At 40.1% G+C, this 24,868-nt stretch overlaps 2 protein-coding genes across 8 annotated transcripts in view; both read right to left on the reverse strand.

Moving 5' to 3' along the window:
- The window catches only part of LOC138204333 (transmembrane protein 132D), a 28,347-nt gene extending 16,070 nt beyond the window's left edge, over positions 1 to 12,277 (reverse strand). The window contains exons 1-3 of the mRNA XM_069159515.1: positions 12,041 to 12,277; positions 7,794 to 8,721; positions 2,785 to 2,931 (exon numbers count right to left, since the gene is read on the reverse strand). Coding sequence (XP_069015616.1) covers positions 2,785 to 2,931; positions 7,794 to 8,721; positions 12,041 to 12,137 — 1,172 coding nt within the window. The 5' untranslated portion in view covers positions 12,138 to 12,277. The remainder of the gene's footprint in view (positions 1 to 2,784; positions 2,932 to 7,793; positions 8,722 to 12,040) is intronic.
- A 7,891-nt stretch (positions 12,278 to 20,168) lies between these two features.
- rimbp2a (RIMS binding protein 2a) overlaps positions 20,169 to 24,868 on the reverse strand; it is a 65,135-nt gene continuing 60,435 nt past the window's right edge. For all 7 annotated transcript variants that reach the window (XM_069163171.1, XM_069163204.1, XM_069163187.1 and 4 more), the window contains one exon: positions 20,169 to 23,075. In XM_069163171.1, coding sequence (XP_069019272.1) covers positions 22,839 to 23,075 — 237 coding nt within the window. In that variant the 3' untranslated portion in view covers positions 20,169 to 22,838. The remainder of the gene's footprint in view (positions 23,076 to 24,868) is intronic.

Genomic DNA, 24,868 nt, shown 5'->3' on the forward strand with positions numbered 1-24,868 from the left:
TGCAGGAGGATATTGTGAGGTTATGTGTGGCACTTCAGAGCAGAAAAAAAGCAAAACAGAACGTTTTTCTCTTTTTTTGCTTGTGTACATCCATAAACTGCTCAACAGACACGTTCAAAGTGTTCTGAAGCAGGTTTTTCAGGCAGTAAACTCACAAGTCAGTGAGTTCAATTAAGATTATTTTGTTGGGTTTACAAAAACGTATTCTAGTTTCCATCTCTGAGGGCGAGATTTTCCTGAGTAACATGAAGTTTCTCACTGAGGGTCGGTGATACTACGTGACAGCTCTTCACAAAAAAAATGTCTGCCGAGTCGTGCAGGTTTGTGGCAAGCAAAAACTGAAGTCCTTGAAGACCGAACTAACCCCCCAGTTGTGACCATTTCCCTTCATAACATGTTTCCCTTAATAACATGTGACTAAACACACATGGGAATGTGCACGTGAAAGATTCATTTTGCATGTGGAAAGTGTGGTTTTGGAACACTTTCATGATGTAGTGTGTGAAGCCCATGTAAAATTCCCATTAGAAAACATTTCCACATATGTTCCCCATGTTATCATATGTAACATGTGATAAACATGAGTCATACATGTGAGCACATGTCCCACTTGGAAAACATGGGGAACTCGCGTGTCTTTTCTGTAATGGTGGAAACAAGAAGTCCCTAGCCAGGTTTAAAAAAAAAAAAAAGTTTTGCAGTAGCTTTTACACTTGGATTTGATGAAACAAAACATTTTCAGTCTTTTTGCAAAACATGCAAAGGTGTACTTGTTCCAAGTGTCTATGTCTGGGATAGACAAGAATCGACAATGAAAATGAAAAGACAGTGTAAAAATAACTTTAAAAAATCATGGAACAACAGCTGAAAATATCCACTTCATTTCTTTGATCTGGGTCTTGTCTTCCTTTATGTGCTTAAATAAGATGTATTCAGACAGATTTTAAACGGATTGAAATGATTCACACTGAAACTACTGCGAGAGAGTCCATGAGAGCAAGACAGAGAAACATAGAAGGGGTTAATGCCCCCTATTTCCTGGAAATCCATCTATTAGGGGAGTATTTCAACGTATCATCACTTCAAAGCGTAGCACTAGTGTGTGTGTGTGTGTGTGTGTGTGTGTGTGTGTGTGTGTGTGTGTGTGTGTGTGTGTGTGTGTGTGTGTCCGTCCTGGTGGAAGCTCAATACATGGGGACCCGACTTGGAATATCTCTGCTTCCTAATCTCCACTTCTGAACGTGCAAGCGCTTAAGCCTGGATAACACAGACGTGATTATGGATGATTACGGATATGTGGGTCGGATGGACGGCGGCTGGTGTGTGTCTGTGTGGGAGGGAGGTTGCTGGGCAGAGGTGGCAGCTGGTGTGCGCTTCCGGCAGCAAGTAGAACTGAAGTAATCAACTGGCGTGCATAAGGTAAAACAAGCAGAGAAAGTGCTTTTGAAATGAAGTTTCATTTACTATTAAACTAAAGGAAGTTAAAGGTCAGCAGTTTGATATATTTACTGCTTCTCTTCAGGTTTCTCATATATTCTAGTCACATCAAAGCAAGTTGGAGAGTAAAACCTTGAAACCTTCATTAAGAAACCAAATATTATACAATGAAAATGGGGGTCATAGATCATTCATTCATGATTCCACAGAGTTAAACATTTGGTGAAAGAAGATACACAGATTATTAATTTGGATAAATAGTTTCATCCTTTCTATATTTATATACAATACTTTGCTTTTTGTAATAAGTATTGTATGCACAAGATGTGTGGATATGTTCTCATATGAGGGACTGATACTAGAAATTTGTAACCAGATATTTAAAAAAATAAATAAATTTTAAAAAAAAAGGTCACAGGATGCAGAGTAAAACAACGTTAAAGTAATTATGTGATGCTATGGATTTATTTTTTTCACTTCCATTTACAGTGTTTTTATTCCTTGTTTAGGTGGACATGAGTCATTCAGTTATGCTGGTTTAGATCATATTCAGGGTATGATGTTTACATTGAACACAGAGAAATCTGGCTACACTTATCACTGTAAACACCATAAATACAAGTATCCTGGTTACTGATTACTGCATGACATTTGCAGAGTTGAATAAGGTGGATAAGATGTATAAACATGGCAGTATACTAGTTTATTTCACTTAGCATATTCAGGGTAAGGGTTTATCCACATTTCTGAAATCACTATATGATGTTGACATGCACAAACATGTCTATGTAAACACACCCACTTTAATATTCTGCGGTCTCAGACAACACACTGACTTAAGAGACTAATGTTAGTGGCATCAAGTGTCTGTAGAGATGGTCCGTCAGTGCTTTAAGGATGTTATTTGTTTCCTCAGAGCAGACTTGGCAGCAGGTACATCTGTAAGATCTTGTTTATTCTAATGCAGACTCTCTTGCTTCTACTGAGAATAATGTATACTACATAAAAGGGGATGCAGCTCCACATTCTGTTATACAGACTAAAACAAAAGGGACTGCTTACAGTCTGTGCACCATGGAGCACAAGGCCACAAGTTATTACATTTCCTCTGAAAAAAAAAAAGGTAATCATTCCGTTTCAGCTTGTACCAATTCTACAAAGCGAATGTAATATTGAAGAAGACATTTTTCTCATGATACCTGATCACTTATGAAAGCAGCAGGGATTACTGAAACCTCAGAAACAAAGGGCATAATAAACAAAGAGAAATGAAAAGAAACGGCAATGGTTTAAAAGCACGCACACCTCCGACACTGTAAACATGCACTGTACATGCAGTAGACTGACCTCTTTGCTGTGATGGCAACCTTCCTGTGACAGATAACGGAGACCGTGTTGGGGGTCGCTCCTCTGCCAGGCTCCACTAAGATGTCCCACAGTGCTGAGTCACTGGGCCGAGCTGCACTGAACGCCAAGCCCGATTTCACTGCTGCCCTGCAGTAAACACAAACACAGTGTAGCTAGTACGAAGCAGTAATTTATATATATTTTTTTGTATGTACGAGAGTTTCGTACAGTGCCGTGCTGTGTCTCAAAGGAGTTATTGAAACAAGCACATGCTGGGCTATCTGCTGTAGAGCACACTGTACAACACAGGGTAATACAGTGACACTCCAACACTGAACAGATATACTTGAATTGTTACATCTGTGTGTTTTGTATCGACAACAACGCTGTAATATTTAGTATATGATGTTTGTCGTGCCTTCATGTCTCATCTCTGAATACTGAGAGGTATAGTAAGTGTGTAGGAGGGTCACTGAGAAACATGTGCATTGCTTTGGGATAGCATGTTTGTCCTGTGGTTACACGCGTGTTTTGTCTGCGCTCTTTTTTTTGCGTGTTTAGCTGTTCGTGTTGCGCATAACAAGGTGAGTCACAGACAGACTGATGTGTCACAGGCTGCTCGCTGACTGAGAATTAGCAGGGGTATTTAATTCCCATTAGCCCTGGGGAGAGCTGGGAATCAGTTAATCAGACGTCTAATTCAGACACACACATAACTCTGCTCGGCGAGATAGCGCACTCCTTCCAAATAATGTGAATGAACCAGACAGTCCTGCACATCCAACACTCACCGAGGGCTTTGGTTTTTGGTCCCTCCAGTAAATTGTTGCATCAAGAGTCGTCACATATCAACGGACGGGGTCACAGAGCAGCTACTCGAGTCATAGGCATGAAATGTGATACAAGGGAGACGAAATGCTTCTGACCCACGTTTAAAGTGCAGTGATTCACTAATCTGCACTCGCACAGACATCTTTGCTACGGGGTAGGAGTCGTGTGTATTTCCAAAACACGGCAATTTTCCTCGTGGCAAGGATTGAAGGAGGTTATGGCGACGGTCCAGAGGGAATCCAGCCCATGTGTGCTCTGGAGCATCACTTAGCTTCTGCAGATTTGTCGACAGGATATTCATGGAGAGTGATACAGAAAGAAACTCAACCTCGAGAACGCATTGAATTAGTTCAGCAACCAGTGCATGCCGGTGTATTAACGTGACCTTGTGACGAGGTCACATGTGACAACAGGTAGTCTGTGGTCATGAAAGCATGCTTATTGTTCATGAATACATCATCTGTGAGGATTTCAGATGGGCATTTTCTCATGTCTACCCCGAGTCCTATTCCTGCCAGGCACACAAAGAGCTTTGTCATTGATTAGAACAGACACAGGGAGAGACAACCTGCTATTTTACATCATACAATCCGTCTCTGTTTCCGTTTTAACAACAGGTTGTTAAAACGGAAACGCAAAGCAGTCTTCCAATAGCTGAAGAATATTATGATTGACGGAAGGAAAGATCCGCACACAAAACCTATTTATGTTAGAATAAAAGTCAGTACTATGCATGCTTTTATGTCAAGCAGACTCGCATTTAGAAATACTGATGTAGAATCATAGACCAACTAGATGGATTAATAACCACTGACTGAGGTCAGGGTAAGAGCAGTTTCAAAAACAAAATGCTATGAGCTAGAATTTACACACACTCACACTCACACACTGCAATTGGTCTTTGAATCAAACCGATAAGCTGACAATTCAACAGCCAACGGATAAAGACACTTGTACAGAGATCAATTTCTTTAGCCAAAGGCAAAAATCCCTTCATTATGTTTTAATTTACAATTTTAATGAATTCCTGCAATACTATGAATTTAAACATTGATTCAATCAGGCAGATTAGAATACAAACTAAAAAACAGAGTTCTTTTATTTCCTTCAACCTCAATTTTCTGGTTTCAATTCTTTAAAAAGGAGGTGACAATTTGTATCTTTGAACGAATTAAGTGTGTTTCAAATGAGGAAAAGAATAACCTAAAATAGATTTTTTTTTTCCAAACTTAAAAATGTATTTTCTGCTCCATACAATAAATAATTTTGTTGCTGCTCGTCAGCTCAGCGTCACAGCAACAACAGCACCTGATGACCTCGCTCTCAGGGGTATGAGCCACTTCACCTGGCTTCTATTAAGAGTGGAGAAGCAGTGCCAAGATCTTCCTGGATCACTGAGTTTCTTGTCCACAAGCAGACACTCGCCTCCCTGCAGAGACACCTCATTTCAGCCTCTTCTCTCCTTGCTCTTTGTCTTTGTCAATCACTATCCGGAGTTCATGACCACAGGTGGGGGACCGAATGGATATGGACATTTAAACTGAACAACTCTTCACTACTGTTTTACCTAACTCTGTCTCTTTGTTAAAAACTGTGGACATCAGAAATCCTTCAAGACTTTTGTTTGCTTGTTAATTTCATTAGCATTTCATGCAGAATGAAATGAGTTTCCGCTGTAAATGTGTCATCTGTGGACAGGGCATTTTGTATTTCTCGCAGATTTAAAAAAAGATTTTGTTTACAAGCTGCCTGTGTGCTTAACAGGTGGGTATGGTGGCCTTGAAAACCCCACACGCACACAGATGTACTCGGTTAATCCTGGCAGTCTGCCCAGATCATCTCTACCCTAAAGGGTTAATGGCTTGATTCATTTTCAATCAGGGGCACAGATTATCTGGCCTAACCCTGCTGGAGTGTACTCAATCTTGGGCCAAAGAGCGGAGTAGAGCAGGGATTTCTCCCAGGAGGAATCAATCACTTTGCCAAGCTCCTCAGAGCTAGCCTTCACTTGGACTTAACTGCTGCACTCAGTCCCTTTTTTTTTTCCTGTCCAATCTCATTCTGGATGTGGCAGTAGGTTAGAAACACACAGACTGACCCAACTGGGGTAACTTCAGCGGTGTGGTCAACGAGTCTGAATTTGGGGAATTTAAAGGTGAAGAGGCAGTAAATCCTCACAAATAGTCAAAACAACAGCAGATGTTAAATGGTCAGCGTCCCTCTACTAAATCTTAATTCATGGTATTTCGACAATGCTAGCAGAGCTACATTCAGGTCACTGAGACTTTGCATCTGTGTGTGTGTGTGTGTGTGTGTGTGTGTGTGTGTGTGTGTGTGTGTGTGTGTGTGTGTGTGTGTGTGTGTGTGTGTGTGTGTGTGTGTGTGTGATGCAGTCAGATATTTGAGAGGAGCACTAGGACTGAGTGACACAGCCACAGGTTTAACCACGTGCACTATGGATTAATACACACATCTTAATATTTCTCTCCATTTGCCTGCATCCTGCAGCAGATTACCATGCGGTTGGTATGGTTGGAGCATGATATTACTAAGTCGCAAGATTAGAGAGAAATTTCTCTTACATTTCAAACAAAACCATTAAGCAGAGTAAAGACTGGAAACACAAACCACACTACAATGGCTTTACATCCTACTGATGTGTCAAAAACAATTTCACTCCACTCAGCGATGTGCATCGAGGGGCAGCAAGGAGAAAGTTGGAAAACAGATTGAACCGTGTGTTTCAGTGTGACGGGGCTGCTTTCATATTAAGTTCACTTTTACCCAAAGGAGTTAGGAGGATGTTCGTTTTTTTTTTCCTGCTCCATTAAGCCAATGCATTATTTATGAAGTCAAATAACCACAGAACCTTGTTGAAATGTTAGTGGGATGATGAGATATGAAAACCAGTGAATCATTTGCCAATTATTTCCCTGTTTATGGAAGAGTGCTCATCATAACTCTCCCACTAACTGAGAGGTTTGAAGTAGACAGGATATAACGTGTCAGTAATTTATGAAGCCAGTGAAACTGGCAGACAACACAAGTCATGTTGGCACTGAAGCATATTACTGCATGGCCTTGATGGTGAGCCCCATCAGTATTCAAGTGCCTTAAGTAACTGTTTAAATGCATGGATCTTATCCTTCGTGAATATGCTTCAATATACTGTCTATCCTGATGATTCAACTTGGTTTCAGTGTCTTTTTATGCTTCAAATGTTTCAGGGACAATTAGTTTTTATGTTATTCATTTGATGTGAAAATGGTTTCTTGAAATGACACTCTTAAGTTTAACACCTGTTTAAAGATAGATAATAAAAAAGAATGTTCTGGGCACACTTTATACTGCCACATACCTTGAATATTTAATTGAAAAGGTTTCAACAGTGACATACAGCTATATAAAATAATTACCAACACAGCCTGCAATGAAAAATGTGTAAATATCATGTTTACTCCTGAGTATTCAGGAACCCAGAGGACGGCTATTTATACTTGCAAGTTTCTTATGAAGTATATTTTGCAAATTGACTCCTCGTGAAGAGCCTTGACTTCAGAAATGCACAGAAAAAGATTTGAGACAAGACTTATCTGGAATCTCTGGAGATTTGGCTTGGACTTTTGGACCCCAAAGGATCACAAAAAGCTTTGGAACGTACCCAACACGATCAGAGACCAGAGAGATTGAATACTAAAGGATGGGTGGGTATCCAAAATGGGCACAGTTGAAATTTTTTTTTGAAAATTCTGAGGAATGAACAATAACTATTCATGTTAATATTTAATACAGTCTATATGTGGAAAAAAAAACTCCCCATGTTTGATTGGTGTGGTGGTTTTGGGAAGTATGCTTAATCGCTTTCATGGGCAGTTAACTTTGATTCGCATTAAGACTGGAAATATGGGAACCAACTGTCTCTGTCCAAAGGCCTAATTTAACATGGTATTTTTAATTTGTTGAATATAAGAATTAGAGTTTAACATGACAGTTTTTTTTTGTTTTTTTTACAATTTAATGGGGGGTAACATGCCAGGCTATCTCTTGGCCTTGCATCTGGCGTGAGTGTCAACCAGAAAAGTCTACAGGAAGTCACTGCACAAGGCCAAGAAATAGCTTGGCACATAACTATTCCTTTAAAAGCACTCTAATAAGGAAAAACACAGAAGATCTCTCACCTAAGTGTGAAACTTTCCAAGCTAGATGTACTGGCCAGAAAGATATAGAAAGTTGCCACTTCTGTGGTCTTCATTGGCTTGGAAGAAGTCTGGATCACCACGGCGCCTCCCAGCCTCAGCCGAAGGAACGTTGGGTTCCCTGGTGGAGTTCTGAGCAGGTTGACACTTCCAATCCGCCTCAGTGGTGTCCCTGATCCCCCAGAGTCTCTTCCTCTTCCCACTCCTACTCGCTGCAGGCTGTCCTGTGGGGTGCACTGGCCAGTCTGGTCCCTCCGACTTTGGAAGTAGACCTCCACAAGGTTCCCCTGAAGTCCCTTAACTCCTTCTGTTCTTTCTGCCTCCTTGCTAGAGCTTCCTGATCTGCTGGCTGAGCTGAACCAGGTAAATTCTGGCTTCAGGTGTGCCACACAGAATCCACCTGGAGACACGAGGCAAGCCCCGCGGACCTCCCTCGTCTCCCAGAAGGCGTAAGCAGTCACACAGTGAGCTTCGTCCTTGGTCTTAGCTCCGTCATCTTTCTTCCCATTATCTCCTTTAGAGCCCATCGTTTCTTGACCAACAGTGATATCACTTCCTGTAGGCATGTGGAAGAGAATCTTAACGACAGGGGATGAGGACCGAACCTGACGGACCAAAATGACTGGCAGGATCCTGCGTCCACTGAGAAGCAGGTCCGGAGGGATGTAGGCATCCACAGCCAGGGGGCCATACGAAGCGTTAACAGCTGGCTGGAGGGGCCCGACACCTGAACCAGTAACGAGAAATGTCTGAGTCTGAGCTTTCAGGCTGGAGTTCCCCGAAGGCTCCGGATTGTCCTGTCTCAAGAACACATGGTCCACATTGAGGACCTTGAAGTTGATGGTTGGATAAACCGAAGATGGGATGGAGGATGTCCCAAAGTTTTCAGCAACTTTCTGGCTCTCAGCAACTAGGAGGAGAGGATCAACAAAGAGAAATTAGGGCAGAAACCTCGATATCACCATGTGTTAGCTGTCAAATCTGCTATTATGAAACACAGGTGCCACTTACAAAGTCAGTCAACAACTGTAACTGCAAACATTTGATGAGGATGTAGGGATAAAAAAAAAAAAGGGAGCATGGTAGGAGAGACAAAGCAGAGGGTCCACGACAGGGGGGTTGAGTTGGGTGTCAAAAGGGTCGACTCAGGATCATGAGGGCAGTCGGCCGTCTTGAGGAATCGAGGGCAGTGAGTCAAGGTAAAGGCAATGACTTGACATAAGGAATATCGTTTATTTCCCAATGTAGTTCCTGCATTCAAAAGAGGACAGCAAAAGAAAACAGAAAGAGGCATTTTAGGAACAAATGTGTTTTTTTCAACAGATTTATTCTCTGGGCATTTTCGCCTAGATTTCCTTTCAAGTGACTATAAATCGTGTCTCCGAACACTGAAGAGACCGTTTACGTTTCCCAGGGCAGATCACTGCATTTAACAGCGATGGCATTCACAATAGCTGGAACAATGTGGTAACAAGGACAGACAGTACAGCGTGCTCACTGCTGCGTATAATGTAACTAGAAGGGAGCAATTATTATGAATCTACTAGTCGCTGCTGAAATGTTCAACCACATGAACCACATGGTCACAAAGACACTTCACTACGGCTATATGGCTCTATTACAGGGAATTATACACATCAAAACAATTTGAGCACTAAAACACAAGAATACTATGCAAATACCGTTCACTGTATGTGATAGTCTGTGCACCTGAAGTCTCACTTGTCCTTCAACGGAAAATCAACTCCGCTCTCCACTTATAACGTTTATGTGATGCAATAAAGGGGAATGGCGAATGCAGCGTCTGAGTGCTAAAAAGCCTCTCCACCTCCGTGGGATGACTGTTTGTCCCAACAGGATGCTGTGTGTGATAGATCCCACTTCCTGCTGCCAAAGACACTTGGTAATTTGCCATCCACCATGTTGAAATGCTCTAGAATTAATGTGTGAATACGACTTTCCGTCACCTCATAAAAAATAACGTATTCAAAGCCCGAAACCCTTAGCCATAGCAAAACCTAATTTTCCCTCAAAGGTCTTAGAAGTGATATATCATTCGTTTTGGATTTTCTAAAACCATTTTACATGAATACATCTATATGGAAATAATACCTCTTCCTGAATCCAAAGGAAACTCTGAACAGATGTCAGAGTTGATATTAAACTAGTAGTATTCAGAGGAAAAACACACTTATACACGGAGGGAAGGTGCTTGATAGATTCCTTACTGATGATGATTCATTTCACATGAAGGCTAAAATAGATATCGGCTGCTCCACATCATTTATCCATGATCTCTGCAGATTTCAGGCAAACAAAATGAAATGTAACCCAGCTGTACGTCAGTGTTTATTAGGGCCCGAGCACCAAAGGTGCGTAAGCCCTGTTGTTATTTTCTATTTTGCTGCTGTAAATCTGCTTACCAAGGGATAATTAATCTAATTAGTTTAAATTAGAAGACATTTTATTGTACTCTTATCATGCCCATGAGGGAGATTGTTATCACTGTTGAACTGTTGGGTACCTTTGAAATTCCATAGTGATTTCTGTTACATTTGGTGCACAGACAGGCTCTCACGTAAAGTTAAACTAATTTGATTTTGGTGATGATCCAGATCTCCGATTTCCTCATTAATAGGCTAACAAAACATAAGAACAAAAGTGACTTCATTCTAAATCCGACCATGTTTTATAGAGTAGTATAAAAAATGTAAGTTTAACTAAAGCTTTTCAGAAATGTTGGCTTTAGGTTCAAGTTACAGTCTGTCACATCAGATCTCTGACACCACTGATTGACTGACTTTTCTTCACCAGCAGATATTTGTGCTCTCTAATTTAGGTCTCATTTATTGTCATTATTTCTACTCCAAAAAGCTTGAGAGATATGTCTGAATGCTTTCAGTTTTCATCTAAAAATAGGACTAAACTAGGACTTGTCTGTTAAAGAGCTCAAGTAATAAACCGGCCTACACTGCATCAAGGTTGTAAATCTTGTTTGAATACTGTATTTCCTCGTATCTCATATACACACACTGCAGGTCAAAGCATTAAATGGAATGAAAAAAAAACACAAAAATGAAAATAATCCTCAGCATTTGTTAGATTCTGATCTGAGGCACAAAATGATTCCAGTGCTGATGAACACTGCTGTACATCTGTGAATGTATAACACATTGATAATTTATTAATTTGATAAACCCTGGCTGGATTCACTGAAATATCTTAACCAGTCACATGACAAGAAAAATTAACCGTGTGGCGCATTTGAAGGAAGATTGTAAATGGTAGTTCAAACTCAAGACAGCCTCGCTCGTACATTAGGGGGCACATCTGTGACTGGACTGAACGATAAGGCTGCTATGCATATTCATGCTTCTCAAGCAGAGATGATATTCACTTGGACACGCAGGGTACGAGGGCACAGCTGAGTCCTGCCTAGCAGGGATGCAGCAGTCACACATACGAGTGACGAAAAATGCACACACATATCATGTGTAGATCTAAACCCAGGTAATCTCAGAGAGGAGTCTTTGGCATGATATCGGTATCACAGTGGGGCAGACTGCTTACTGTAGCTTCGCAGCTCCCAGTGCAGGTTATCTTTAAACAACCAGAGAAACAGCTGTGCAGCCTCAGCTTCGGGCCTCTTTAATCCCACAGACGAAGCTTCCTGATGCACACTGGAGAGCATGCTGTCACTTTCATTTAGACAGAGGGATAACCAAAATGGGCTGAGGCTGTGGGTACTTCCCACAAAACCATCAAAACAAGGAAAGCATTACGCCATACCCTTATGAAACAGTTAAATAAGCACACGTCATGAATTATGGATTCCAACAAAATGGTGTGAACATTTCCTAAAATATTTCAGCTTATAAGTCTCACATCAGATGCATATTGTCTTTTTAGTGGGCCTATTTAAAGCTTGTGCTGAGAAAAGTCATCAGAATAGTTACTGTACTACATAGTGTGCATATAAAACCACAGCCGAATCATGCAGAGGAGGGAAAAAAAGCAAGCAAATCTGTGTGGACCATCAAAGCATATACATGAGCATACATTTCCTCTTGATTAATGTTTTCTTGTAAACGCAGCTGAAGCCTTTGAGCTAGTCCAACCCAGTTGTCTTTCCATTTTAGACGTTCCTCAAGTCAAATTAAATTTCAGATCAGAGACTAAATAGAAGCAGAGATAGCTCATTACTCATCAAAAGCGGACATAAATCTCACCTTTAACAGCTGTTAAAACTGCCACCGCGACCGCAGGTAACAATGAACGGAGGGGAAAGTTAAACATCATTTTGGTAAAGTTGCAGTTTCTGGCCATCCGCTCTGCTCTGAGATCCAGTGCGCACCGAGGTGAGGTTTGGTTGGAAGAAACGGCTGGAGACAAAACATTACATTGTCTGATGCCCGGTAAAGTTACTTTCTCTGGTTGTAGAGGATCAAGCGAAAGGGTAAAAAAATAAAAATAAAAATTAAAAAAAATTAAAAAAAAATTGCTTTACTTCCTTATCCGCACAAATCTACGTTTTGTTGCACCTGGTAGAGTTTCAAACGTGGTGTCCCCTCTCCTCTAAATGACGAGAGGATTTGTATTCCTCCTGGAGCACAGCTCTAGCTGATACGGCAGGACAGCAGCAGACACGGCTCTTCCCATGATAGAAATCTGTAAACATGTGCAGTCAGTCAGATTAACTAAACCCACGTGTGCATAATCGCTGGTAGTGGAGGAGCCGCGAGCAAATTAAATGCACACGAGGTCGTGGGATCACTGGTTTCTATGACGTATTTTAACGTTGATTTCACAAATGAGATGAATGGATACTTTATAGGGATGAGTACATCATGACTATAAGAACTCACATAGAAAAAAAAAATAAGAGTCCCAATGAAGGAAACAAAGTTATTTTATTTATTATTATGTAATGTTTATTTGTGTAGAAACAAGTATGTAGCATGTTAGAGTTTAAAATGTACTCAAGTGAGGGTCCAGTTTGAGTTCGGTAGGTAAGGAATCCACATATTGATCCCCCGACAAAAACATGTATGTCCAAATGAGGATTTACATTTGGGCACCTTACAATGACTACTGGATGACCCTGGTGTTACTGGATCCGAAGCCACGCGTCACTGATCACCTGAGGAGCCTGAGTATGTAAGCGTTTATATGAGTTTAACATTAGCAAACTGAATAAAATGTTCAAAGCTTAACATGTTTCATTTCTCCAGAACATGGCAATGATGTTTATTTTACCGGCTTCTTTTCCACAATTTGGATTGCTCGATTGTCTATCATCATTTTTTCCTCTGAGAGCTCCTTTGACAAAATGAAAGAGTGACTGGTGTAGCTCTCGGACACAGTAACATTTATCCAGGTAGCTGAGCTCCATGAAACCAGCTGAATAAGCTTATTTTATGTGAACAATAACAATACTGTACTCAACACAAATACACTCAACCAGTAGCTCGCAATCTACTGACCCCTGTTGAAGATGCTGCATATGACCAAGAGGTTATTCAAGCATTTATATTTATTCTATAGTGTCCACTTTCACTGTGTTAAGTTTGTTACTATTTTAAGTTATAAGAAATCACAGTCTTCATATTTATGGTGCAATTACTTGACTCAGGATTTGAGGGGGAAAAAAAGTTGAGTGCATGTTTTGCCAGCTGTCAGCTGGATATTCTCAGTCCACGGCTCACATGGAATCATAGTTGGTGCGGAGGATGGAGCAGATGGATGCAGTCACTTAAGCCTCGTGGTGTCACAGCACATATACATTTGGCAACATGGTAAAAAGCATCAGCAAACACCCAGAAAAATTACTTCAGCCTTGTATGAGTCCTGCTAAACTTGGTATTCTGATTTTCTAACAGTTTGAGGCTCACTATGTGTCCAGACAGTATGTACAGATTCAAGGTTAGCGGGCTCAGGGTCAAATGAGTTGAAATGTGTTTGCCTTTTCTTTTGCAACCCCTCAGGCCACATTTAATTCCTCAACACACAGGGTAATCCTATAGTTGTTTTTTTTTCTCTATTTATGTGTATCATTTCGTCTGCCTCAACTTAAAATTCCATAAACTCATAATGAGGTACACTGAGCACAAGTGCGAGTTCAAAGCCTGAACTGAAATAGCATGGTGTCTTTGTTGCAGTACGTCCGACAACCAGGGAGCTGATAATACAAGCAGTTTTCTATCTAAGAGTAAACCAGGGGAGGTGATACAGTTTAAGAATTGTGGAAAACCAGGCTCTCTCCTTCTACACCGAGGCATCGTCATCAAGTGCTGAGATCAGATTTATGGTAAAGAACGCGTGGCTATAATGAACTTGGTCAAACTTTTCCTCTCTTCTCTCCTCTCCAACATCCCGCTAAATACCTGTTCTATGAAACAACTCCTGATATGTCAGCTGAACCCACTGGGCTCAGTGCCTCAGTGCCGGTTTTATTACAAGGAGGTACAAGTGCCAGGGTGACGCAGGTATCGTTGATGAATAAACAGCTTCCCTCTTGACAGTAGAGGCTGATTAAATTGAATCTGGGCCTGAGAGACATTCAGCGATCTCTGAATGGCAATAAAACTTTGAAGAACTACAAGAGTCTGTATTATCTCAGAGGATGAACTTCATTGTACTGTATACATTGTGGCAGTTGTTGCACAGTCGGGCATCACATGCACTGCATTTTAAAGCCCCTCAGTTTTAATTTGAGCAATTTGTCTGTGTTTTTGGCTGGATGTGATTATTAAAGCTGACAGTGGCAGAGGCCACTGACTGTTGAGTCTGGGAACGTCTCCAGATCTCAGTTGTTGTTCCAGACAAGCAGCCTGCTGCCGGTGCTATTAGAGATGACGGAGAGGTGGTCGGATTCACCATGTGGAACTCCAATACTGGATACAAAGCTGCTACCAGGTGGATCAGAAGGTTTTGGAGGGCATTTGATCTGATTCAACATGGGTCAAGATCCTAATCCTTGTAATTATTTATTACATTTCCTTTTTAAATAGGAATCTGTGCCTCATTTAGCTGCTGAAACACATGATAGCAAAAGAAATTACCTCAGTGACTACCGGTAGGAGCCAAAGCCGAGTTCGAGATTCAGGAAAAAGACCATTAACTCTTTTAAGCCACGCTGGTATGAGCTGGTAATGACGACATTCTGTAAATCTTTAGATGTGCTTTCTGTTTGGTGCTAATTGGCAATTGTTTGCATGCCAACAGACCAAGACGGTGAATGTTGTTAATATTACACGTGCTCAACAACAGCATTTTAGCAAGGCCATTATGAGCACGTTAGCATACTGCAAATGGAAAATATGACATTGGTTTAAACAATTTTGAAATTTTCAGCTGATGAATCAACATTGCAAAAAATAAATTAAATGTTTTAAAGTAATCACACACTGTGTTCCATCTGCTATCACCTTCAGTGTTTATCATGTTTGTCTCACACACATCTTACACCACGGATTGAATTTTTAAAGAAACATGACACACACTGCTCCAGTTGAATTTTCAAGGATGCACAACACTGTTTTCCTGATCCCCTCTTGTGCATACCTCTCTGCATTAAACACCAATAGATGATATTTCAAGCTACAAGGTGAATTTACAAAGTCATTATTTAACAAATGAAAAAAGGGGTAGAAAGGTGCTAAAAAAAAACCAATTCACTTCCTTATGCTGTTCAAATGATTTCAAAACAGTAAATATACAGTAATAGATAAAACTATGTGTATTGAACTGGGACAGGTTATCCGGGGCGTTGTAGCGGGGAAAATGGGTCTGAAGGAAGGATGAAACGTGCTGATTTAAGCACATATCACAGATGATTATTACTTGTTTAAATGTGCTATGAACAGTCCATTAGTAACTATCCAAATAACCACTATAGATTGATGTGTACAGTTTTTGGCTAAAATGTTTCTAAACAAATTTGAGATACTAGTATACAGTATACCCCTGTAGGCTGTATCAGGGTTGGCCTGAAGTTAACTCCTAAAATTGACCTCCAGATGAACTATGACCAGTTGCGACTGCTACATGCTCACAGAGGTCATTGTATGATTAGTAGATCTATTAACCTTTACTGATGATAATCCAGCTCGGTGGTGGATTGTGAACTACAGCATTGTCCCATTTCAATAATTCCTGAATACCTCTTATTACTCCCCATCAGCTGAATTGTGATGACATTAATTTTCATCAATCGATCAAACAAGGATCAGATCAACTCAGCTCAGTTTTATCCTGTTGAAGCTGCATCCAAATGGCGAGGGATCAAATGAATAGATTAATAACAGAAAAAGTGGCTCAAGAACACCCAAGTCAATTGCAGCCATGGGCATTTATGAAGTCGTCTGAGTGGAAATCATTGCAAACTGCTTCTGTATTCTCTCTCCCAATCTCCAGGGAGTGCTGGAGTCCAGCCTCTGAACGTAAAGCTGTCATTACACCTGTGTAATAACACTTAGCACTACAGCCGGCCAGAGAGAAGCTAATCTTTTCAACACTGCATTGCGCTCGGGGTTCTGAGGGCTCTTCAGCCAAGTCATACCCTGTGGACATCTTCCACTACCATGGTCTCTGCCAAAGATGAATCACCAAGGCGAGGCCTGCGGTCTGGCTGCTTCCCTTCACTGACGTCAGCCAACACTCTTCTGAATGAATGCTCGTTTTGGAGCTCGGCTACCATGAACATCAGTTTTCAGCCCCCGCAGGATGCCTCCAGTGAGTTCCTGGCCAGGCGGTGTATCCTCCCAGCCTTCTCTCATACTGCTGTGTTGGACCGGTAAGAGGCTTGCCTCCAACCACCTGCTGGGAAACACATTAATGTTGGAAGGGATGGATGGACACACAGGTGAACTATTCAGTTTGGTTGAGCTTCTTTTTTTCTTTTTTTTTTTTAAAGAATTTCTCTCACCTATAGGCTGAAAAGAGAGTTGTCTTAATCTTACTGTACACAGCATTGTGCCATATTTTACTGCTAGCACTTAAAATGCATGAATGCTTGTTGAGGTACAATATTTCTCAACACCGACATTTCAAGCAAGTAAAGAAATCACTTTTATTTTCTGCATGCTGTATGATTACTGCTGGCAGAGTGTGCAGCTGCCTCAGGGCCCCGAACCCTCTGGGGGGGGGAGGCGAAAGGCTGCAGGTTCACTGTCTGGCAATTAGTTTGTGATAATTGCAAATGTGTATGTAATTACATATGCAACACTTAAGGAGCCTGGAGGCATTTCATGCATTTTCTGCCTAAACCTGAGAGTGTTTGTCTTGTAAAGGAAACCTGAGTAAACATTTTTTTTCACTTTTAGAATTCAATTTCGTCATGAAAACAAGTTTAATTTTGCAAAATGTGATTTGTGAGAGTTCTCCATAAGTGAATTATTTTTTTGCAACTATATGTGCCTGTATGTTAATGTAACACGTGTCAAATGTTTTACATATAAAAAATTATACTCTAAAGTCGTTTTTTACAAGGTGAAATATCTAAAAACATCGATGTGGATCTCATTTGAGTCTCATATGTGACATTTTCTTAAACCACCTGTACTTACATAAAGTAAAAGTGTTTCATGTGCTAAAATAACCTTAAAAAAAGGGGGCCCAAAGGTACTGTATGCCCTGGGTTCCCCAAGATGGTCACTTCAGCCCTGTTTGTAGCTGAAGAAGGATAGGTGACATATATAATGAAAGCATTCAGTTACACTGCGTACCGCCCACCCAATACATGTTTTTTCCTGAAGTTTTAAAATTCTCTTCGAACCAAGAAACTTCAAAAGAAATCCCCAACTCACCACATGACAAAAGGTCCCTCGGTATATCAAAGTCAAATTATAATATTTTACCTTGTAAAATCCCTGCTGTGATTTCTGGGCAGGAGGGTCAAATGGACGAGGAGTGTTTAACTGGCACTCTGAGGTTTTGTGAAATATTCAGAAAGGCCAGCAGAAGATGGATGTCTCCTTAGGCCCCCCTCTGGCGGCATGGCAGCCAGGACGAAAGGGAGTGATAGAGGGGTTACAACCGGCGAGAATTTTAAACATCCACTGGCCCCCAGGGACTTACAGCTCAATATAGATCTGTTGGATAGCAAAGTGAAAATAAGGACAAGAGCGGGCAGAAAGGGAGGAGAGAGGAGGAGGTGGTGGATGGGAAGGCAACAAGGGAAGAGTGTGTGTCTGTGAGAGAGAGAGAGAGGGAGGGGGAGGGGGGGGGAGACAGGAAAAGGCAAATATATTAGAAGCAACAAAACAAAGATTCATTGATTTACAAATCCAATCTCCTCTTCTTTACTTCCCTGAGAACAGAATGGGTGCTTCAGCAAAACCCTGCTGAAAGACTGCAGTATCTCCTCACTGTGCTGCCCGGTCTTTGGGATGCTTTTCCTGTTTGAATCAACACTCAGTTTAAGAAAACGGCAAAAGCAAATATACATGTAGAGGAACAAGGATGAGGCTGAATGACTTCCTCAACTTCAGCACTTTTGATATTCTCATGATATGATGCTTGTGTCTGACACATCGAATTGAGTACGTCGCAGAGACCTGTAGGTTTGTCACTGCATTTGTGGTTTAACTCATCACTGATCAGTCCACGCATACTGTCAGTCTCCAACTAAAAATCACTGCTGCCCTCCTGAGGATTGTGATGAAACAGCATTAAAACAGCGACAGGTCTCACATCTGATGACTCATATAAGAAAAAACTGGAGAAAATAAAAAGGTTTACATCTGTGTCTGTTTTTATGGTTGTTTGGTTTTGTTGAGCAATTTCAATTTAAAAGAAATTCTTCAAAGCTGACATTTACTCACCTTCCATTTGATTTCCTTCACTCTTTTGAGCTGTGTGTCTGATTTAGGGGAAACCTGTAGTGCCACATTAAATGATGAATAATTACATGGCTACAAGTCATACCTTTATAGGCACAAACAGACAATAATTTGGGCATAATCAAGGCTTTGCAGTTCTATTCCCCCGTTCTGCATTGCGGCAGCTGGCTTGTGTGTATTTACGCTGTGTCTCAGGCGGTTTTGCTCCTGCCACTCCTTTCATTGAATCATTGAGGTACACTTTAATAATACGTATTGAAGTGATGAGTTGACCCAAATAACAGACGTGATTTTTGTTTATCCGTGTTCAGAGCCAGACACAAAGACACACAGGCACACACAATAACACAGAAGAGGGATAGAGAGAACGCAATTGGAGAAGTAGATGGATTTTTATACTCAGTTCTGTTTTTTAATAAACTGCTGAGACTGTCTTCCCATAAAAATGATGCAAGTGGATTATTATGTCCCATAGTTACGTTTCATTGCACTCTCTAGTGGCCATAGTAATTATGACCACATATCTATTTCCATCCCTCCAGCTTTTTGACACTCATATAAATGAAAAGCAAGTTAGGATTTCTTTGGGATGTTTTGGGATGAATAACAGTAGGCTACCATATAACTATTAAAAGAATCCTTATAAAATTTGAACAAAAACCTAGTTTGATCCTTTTTGATGAAAACCCTGATGTGCCTCAGTTGTCTTGATAAAAATGTAGTCCATCTTTGCCGGGATGGACTGAAAGTTCTGCAAGGCTGGTCCATTCCTGGGCAGTGAAAAGCAAAGTCTTTAAGAGCTGTGCTAATGTTTTGTCATTGCCATCAAGATAAACCCTTGAATTAAATTGGACTGCCTCTGTTAGGAACGAAAATCCCTCTGCTTACAGTAAAGCTTACTAGTATACATCAAGCTGCTCAGTTTGCTCATTTGAGAAAAAGACTTGCTCTGCTGTGTGTAGCTTTGCTTTGTGCAGACATAAAAGTAAGCCAGCAACCAGCGTGAGGGTTTTATTTTTGCACACCCTGGTGATGATGTCTGATATTGACCGTGAGATGCAAATCACTAAAATATTCTAAGAAGCTGTAGCTGCTTGTGGGAGTCCAGTTCATGCTTATCCTAATACATTAATTTTAAAGCATTTTTAAAAAGATATCAAGTTGCACTAATTTGTGTGACATTATGATAATGAAAGATAAACCATTATAAGATATCTATCAAACGAGATATCTTATAGATATCCCTATTAGGCCAGGATATGAAAATATAATTTGGTAGTTCTGCCTTCTACAACCATTCTTTAAATATTTTTTTGAATGAATACATTTTAACAAGGGAATGTTTTTAGCTGAAACCGTTCAGAGAGGTGTGAGTACAAAATCCCGTCATGACAAACTAAGATTATTATCAGAACAGGCTTACTATTTCCTATTGTCTTCAAATACAACAGGTCTAAATCTGACCTGGTCCCCTCAATAAAAACACATCACTTACACAAATGAACATAAACGATGATTTTCTAAAAAATATCAAATTTAATTTGGCTATAAAAGTTGTATTTTTTCACATGCATACCCACACATAATTAATCATCATAAATACTGTCCAGTGATTTCTGTTTTTCCTTTTTTTTTCTTTTTTTTCACCTTGATTCACAAAGCAAGCACATACGGTGGACTGATACATCTGATTTCAAAGGACACTATGGAGAATGCTTGCAGTCTTTTACAGGGAGAGGAAATCTCAGTGCACTAAAAAAAAGGCTGTCATAAAATCAAGTAGAAACATTTATAAATTATCTACAAATGGATCGAAGTACAAAAGAGCTACAGCGTTTAGAGACACTACACCCATTCACAAGTGAATGATTTGGTATTGGATCACCATATTGTTTGAACTTTGTCACAGATTGAAAGAGAAACGTTTCATAAACAGCTTCGGAATGGAAAGAATTAAATGTAAACCCTATTGCCAGCCGAGCTTTTCCTACATTCATTTATGGCCTCCCTCTCTTGTCATTGCATGCCATCAACAATATTAATAGATTCACACAATAAGCCCACATCTGACGAATCTTTCAAGTGCAACTTTACATAAGGAACAGCTGGATATGAACAGGATTGAATGAACATCTGAAACTAGACAGAAAGAAGAGAAGTTTTGAAATCATTAAAGCTATGAGACATACTATCCATCCAGGTAGTAATTCACTTCTTGAGCACTTCTTTTCATAATGTTGGTACAGTATATGCAGATCGTCTCTTTAAGTAACATTATTCTAATGATCCTGTAGAATTAAAATACACAATGTCTGTCTCCTCGAAAGCCAAAAACTGAGGTAGGACAGTGGGTTCAGCTGTGTTTGGGACACATCTGAAGAATGAATTATTTGCAGTACGTGATCAATGAGATGAAAGTTGACTGTTGCAGTTTAAATGTAAAAAAAAATAGTTGTATTTTCTCACTTCATGCAGCCTCATCTGTGGTGTGCCAATCTGCAAGATATATCGTCATTTCTGTAGATCTGATTTTTCTTTCTGCTGAAAATCTTTTCATGGTATTGTGCAAATAAATGTATCTGTCTTTGAAGACTTGATTGAGTATATAGAACATTCAACAAGTCAACAAACTAAAGCAACATTGTTGCTTAGAGTCTGCACGCTCCAGAAACCAGAAAGGCTTTAAATCCATCTGTTTACTTCATTAATTGTCAAATCATCCAGGATCATAGGAATAAAGTCAAATCCGTTCTGTACCAGATTTCCTTCAAATATAATCTGTGTAACATATTAACTTTGTATGGTATAGTCCTTATATACTGTAAGTACGAGTCATGTATATGTAGGCGATAAAAACAAGGTAAAATGTCTCCCCTCACACATCAGGCAGATGGAACAAAACCAGAAAACAATGAATGCACACGTTGACATGATGAATTGTAGTTCTTATGAGGCGTCAGCGTGTCCCACCAGCTGTATATCAACATGAGACAACCAAACTAAACAGTGCACAGGCAATGGAGGTAGTAGCACATCACTAGATTACAGGACCAATAACTACATGACCTCTCCTTCAGAAAAACAAACAAACAAAAAACAAACAAACCAACCAAAAAAAAAACTCAGAAGTGAACAAGAAATATTAAAAGTGCAAAACATGAATGCATCACATACTGTCTTACATACACACAGGCACACAAAACATGTCTTTTTACCAATCATCAGACAAAACACCCACCTTTGTGCAATAGGAAGATAGACACAAAATTTTCTCTTGAACTAGGCGTTTCATGACAGTTTGACAGCGAGAACAACAAACATCACTGCTCTTATTTAATTCTGAAAAATGACAAAGCACAAGTGACCCGTCATAAAACAAACACAAAAAAAAAAAACCTGGTGTAAGTCCTAATCAAACGAGGACTGTCACGCTCATATTGTTTTCGTAAAGGCCACTGAGACAGCTGAGCTCACCTGGTGTTTTTGACGTTAATGCCCTGTTGCCAATCTGTTATTCTTTTTTTTTTAAATTATTATTATTTCTTTCATCACAGAAGCTTTCTCTCCGCTGAATCACAGGTACAAGTGGAAATGGTTCTTTTCTTCCCACATGCACTCCCACCTCTCTATGATATTGCACTGAATAAAGAATTTTGTTAGCAGCCAGCATTACTTCACAGAATGCCTCAATAACAGTGTAGTCTTTTTGAGATCTTACAGGAGTGACATCAAAACTCCACAATAATTGAGTTTTTTGTTTTTTTTGCTGGAAACGTCTGTGTAACCAGATTGCTTTGTTGTCACAGCTAACCCTGCTCCAAACAAATGTAAACTTTTCTTTTGCTTCAGAATAAAGAAAAAAGAGAAAAATACATGTCATGAAAATCCTAGTTGTTGTTTTTTTAATCACCCCTTGATTTAAAATACATCACAGTAACATGTTTTTGTGTCTGCAGGTGACCTCACTCTTGATTTTTGGCACTGCACTGTACATAATTTAGTTGATTTGTATCCATCACTGAACATGAATAATTGTATCACTTGTTATATTCAGATAGGCTCAAGCATTCCCGGGGACAAAGCTCACATCCTCTCTGTCATGTGTTGTTAGATCAGAGTTGATTGTATGGATGCAATGTACAGAGCCCAGCATGTGCACGTTGTGTACATGAATGCCTGTTTTGTTTTATTTCACAGGGGAGAGCCTCTTCAGCAGTTTCTTTCCCTTGGAGAGTAATCCCTTCTTCTTCTTGTTTGCCAGATCTTGGGAGTCCCGGGAGTCCCGGGAGTCCAGCGGAAGGTGGGGAACCCTCGTAGGGCTGAGGGGTCTCATGGTACCCGGGAGGAGGGGGCGAACGATCGGGGACGGCGCTCGGACGGGTATGGTGTCGTTATTGACCGTGTCTGGGGTTTCCGAGGTAACCTGGGGAGAGAAGTGATGGGTAGGTATGGAGGCATGGGGCAGCGTATTACAAATGAATCAACATATTCAGTCTAAGCTGCTCTGACTGTCTGTCTATCTGTCTGAATGTTTTCTACATCAGAAAACACTGAGGATGACCTGCTGTCAGTGGTTTGATTGGATTTCTACAAACACAGTGATGGAAATTTGAGTATTTTAGCAGTAAGAGCAGAGTTTAAGTAATAAAACACGGTGTTTGCCTCTTTCAAAGCCATTTCAATAACATTTGTGGATGGTTAAAGTGTTTCTGAAAGGCTTGTGAAAACTTTGCCTCAAGCAAAAATGATGACTAAAAAAGCAACAATCAGAGATGAAAAGACCATCTTCACTGATTTAAGATGTTGATCAGGAGCAGATTTGTGGTTATATTAGATTTGACTGACAGTAACCAAACCATCCATTTATCTGTCAAAAGATTCAGATTCAAATATTGATAAATCCTGACTCGTGCATTGATTTACGCAGATCAGGTGTAACATTAAAAACACGTTATCATCTAAATGAATTGAGTTGATTGGAAACACCTCTCATTATATCCCAGTGCAGTTTAACAGCACCACAAATTAGTCTCCAAAATGACCATTAAAATAAATAAACATCTCTCTCAACAACAAATAAACATTGTAGTCTTCATGAAGGGAGGATTTATGTTCTATAATAAAGCTTCACCTGTCATCAATTTTAATGTTGTGGCTGATGGGTGTATTATAACTTCACCTTTTTTCTACTGAGCCGGTGAAAATCTGAGAGGATTCCAGAGAAAAATAGAAATGCAGTAATCAAAACTGTCAGAAGATGGTGGATCCCATCATTCATAGCAGGGAGATGACTATGAAAATAAGTTTTCAGGGCTTTTAAAATTGCCAAAAGGCACATTTATCATGACCATCTACCACAGATAAATCAGATGAAATTTTTTTTCGTTAATAAATTACATTCATGTTTTCAAAATAAGAGCAAAATTACAAACCATTCTTAGATATGAACTATAAGAATATAGGTTCGGGAATGTGCCCTTAAATTCAAACATTTCATGTCATTTATAGTGAATCTCTGATAATATCAGCATTGAATAAAACTAATGTTTTCTGCACTCTACTGGTGATAACATTTTTCAGCAGAGCAAAATAAACTGAAATGTTTTCATCAGTAAAACTGGTTGAAACCTTCCACTATCTGTATCCAATTGGCAGTTGAGTTATGGTATGTCTTCACACACACACACACACACACACACACACACACACACACACACACACACACACACACACACACACACAGACACACGTTGTACATATAGAAGAAACATGTTGAGCACAACATCAGCACACCACAGAGCTGAAGAAGTCCACCATCAGTAGGCCATGAGGGAACATACGGTACAGCCAGATACGGTACAACACCCAGGGACACAACTGTAGATACCAGGCTTCTCATCTAATGCAGCAGCCGGAAACACGCGCGGCTATTTCACATGATGGACTTGGATTTTTTTTTTTTTGTTTGTTCTATATCATGAGGACTTTCATTTAAAATAGGTTCGAGTATAGATTTCACAAACTCTGGTCAGAAAACAGACGACAAAATGAATGACATTATAAACAATAATAATGCACCCAAACATTTTGGTCAAAACTGAATTGAGAAAAAAAGACAAATTTGACCGATCTGATCCATGAAACAATACCTTACAGAGAGACTTGCTCAGTGCTTCCGTAATGCAGGGCGGCATTTAAAAACCTTCGCTGTAACCA

The sequence above is a fragment of the Embiotoca jacksoni genome, unplaced genomic scaffold (genome assembly GCF_022577435.1).
Source record: "Embiotoca jacksoni isolate LCO1_2020_lvr unplaced genomic scaffold, fEmbJac1.0.p SCAF_10, whole genome shotgun sequence".
Lineage (NCBI taxonomy): Eukaryota > Metazoa > Chordata > Actinopteri > Embiotocidae > Embiotoca > Embiotoca jacksoni.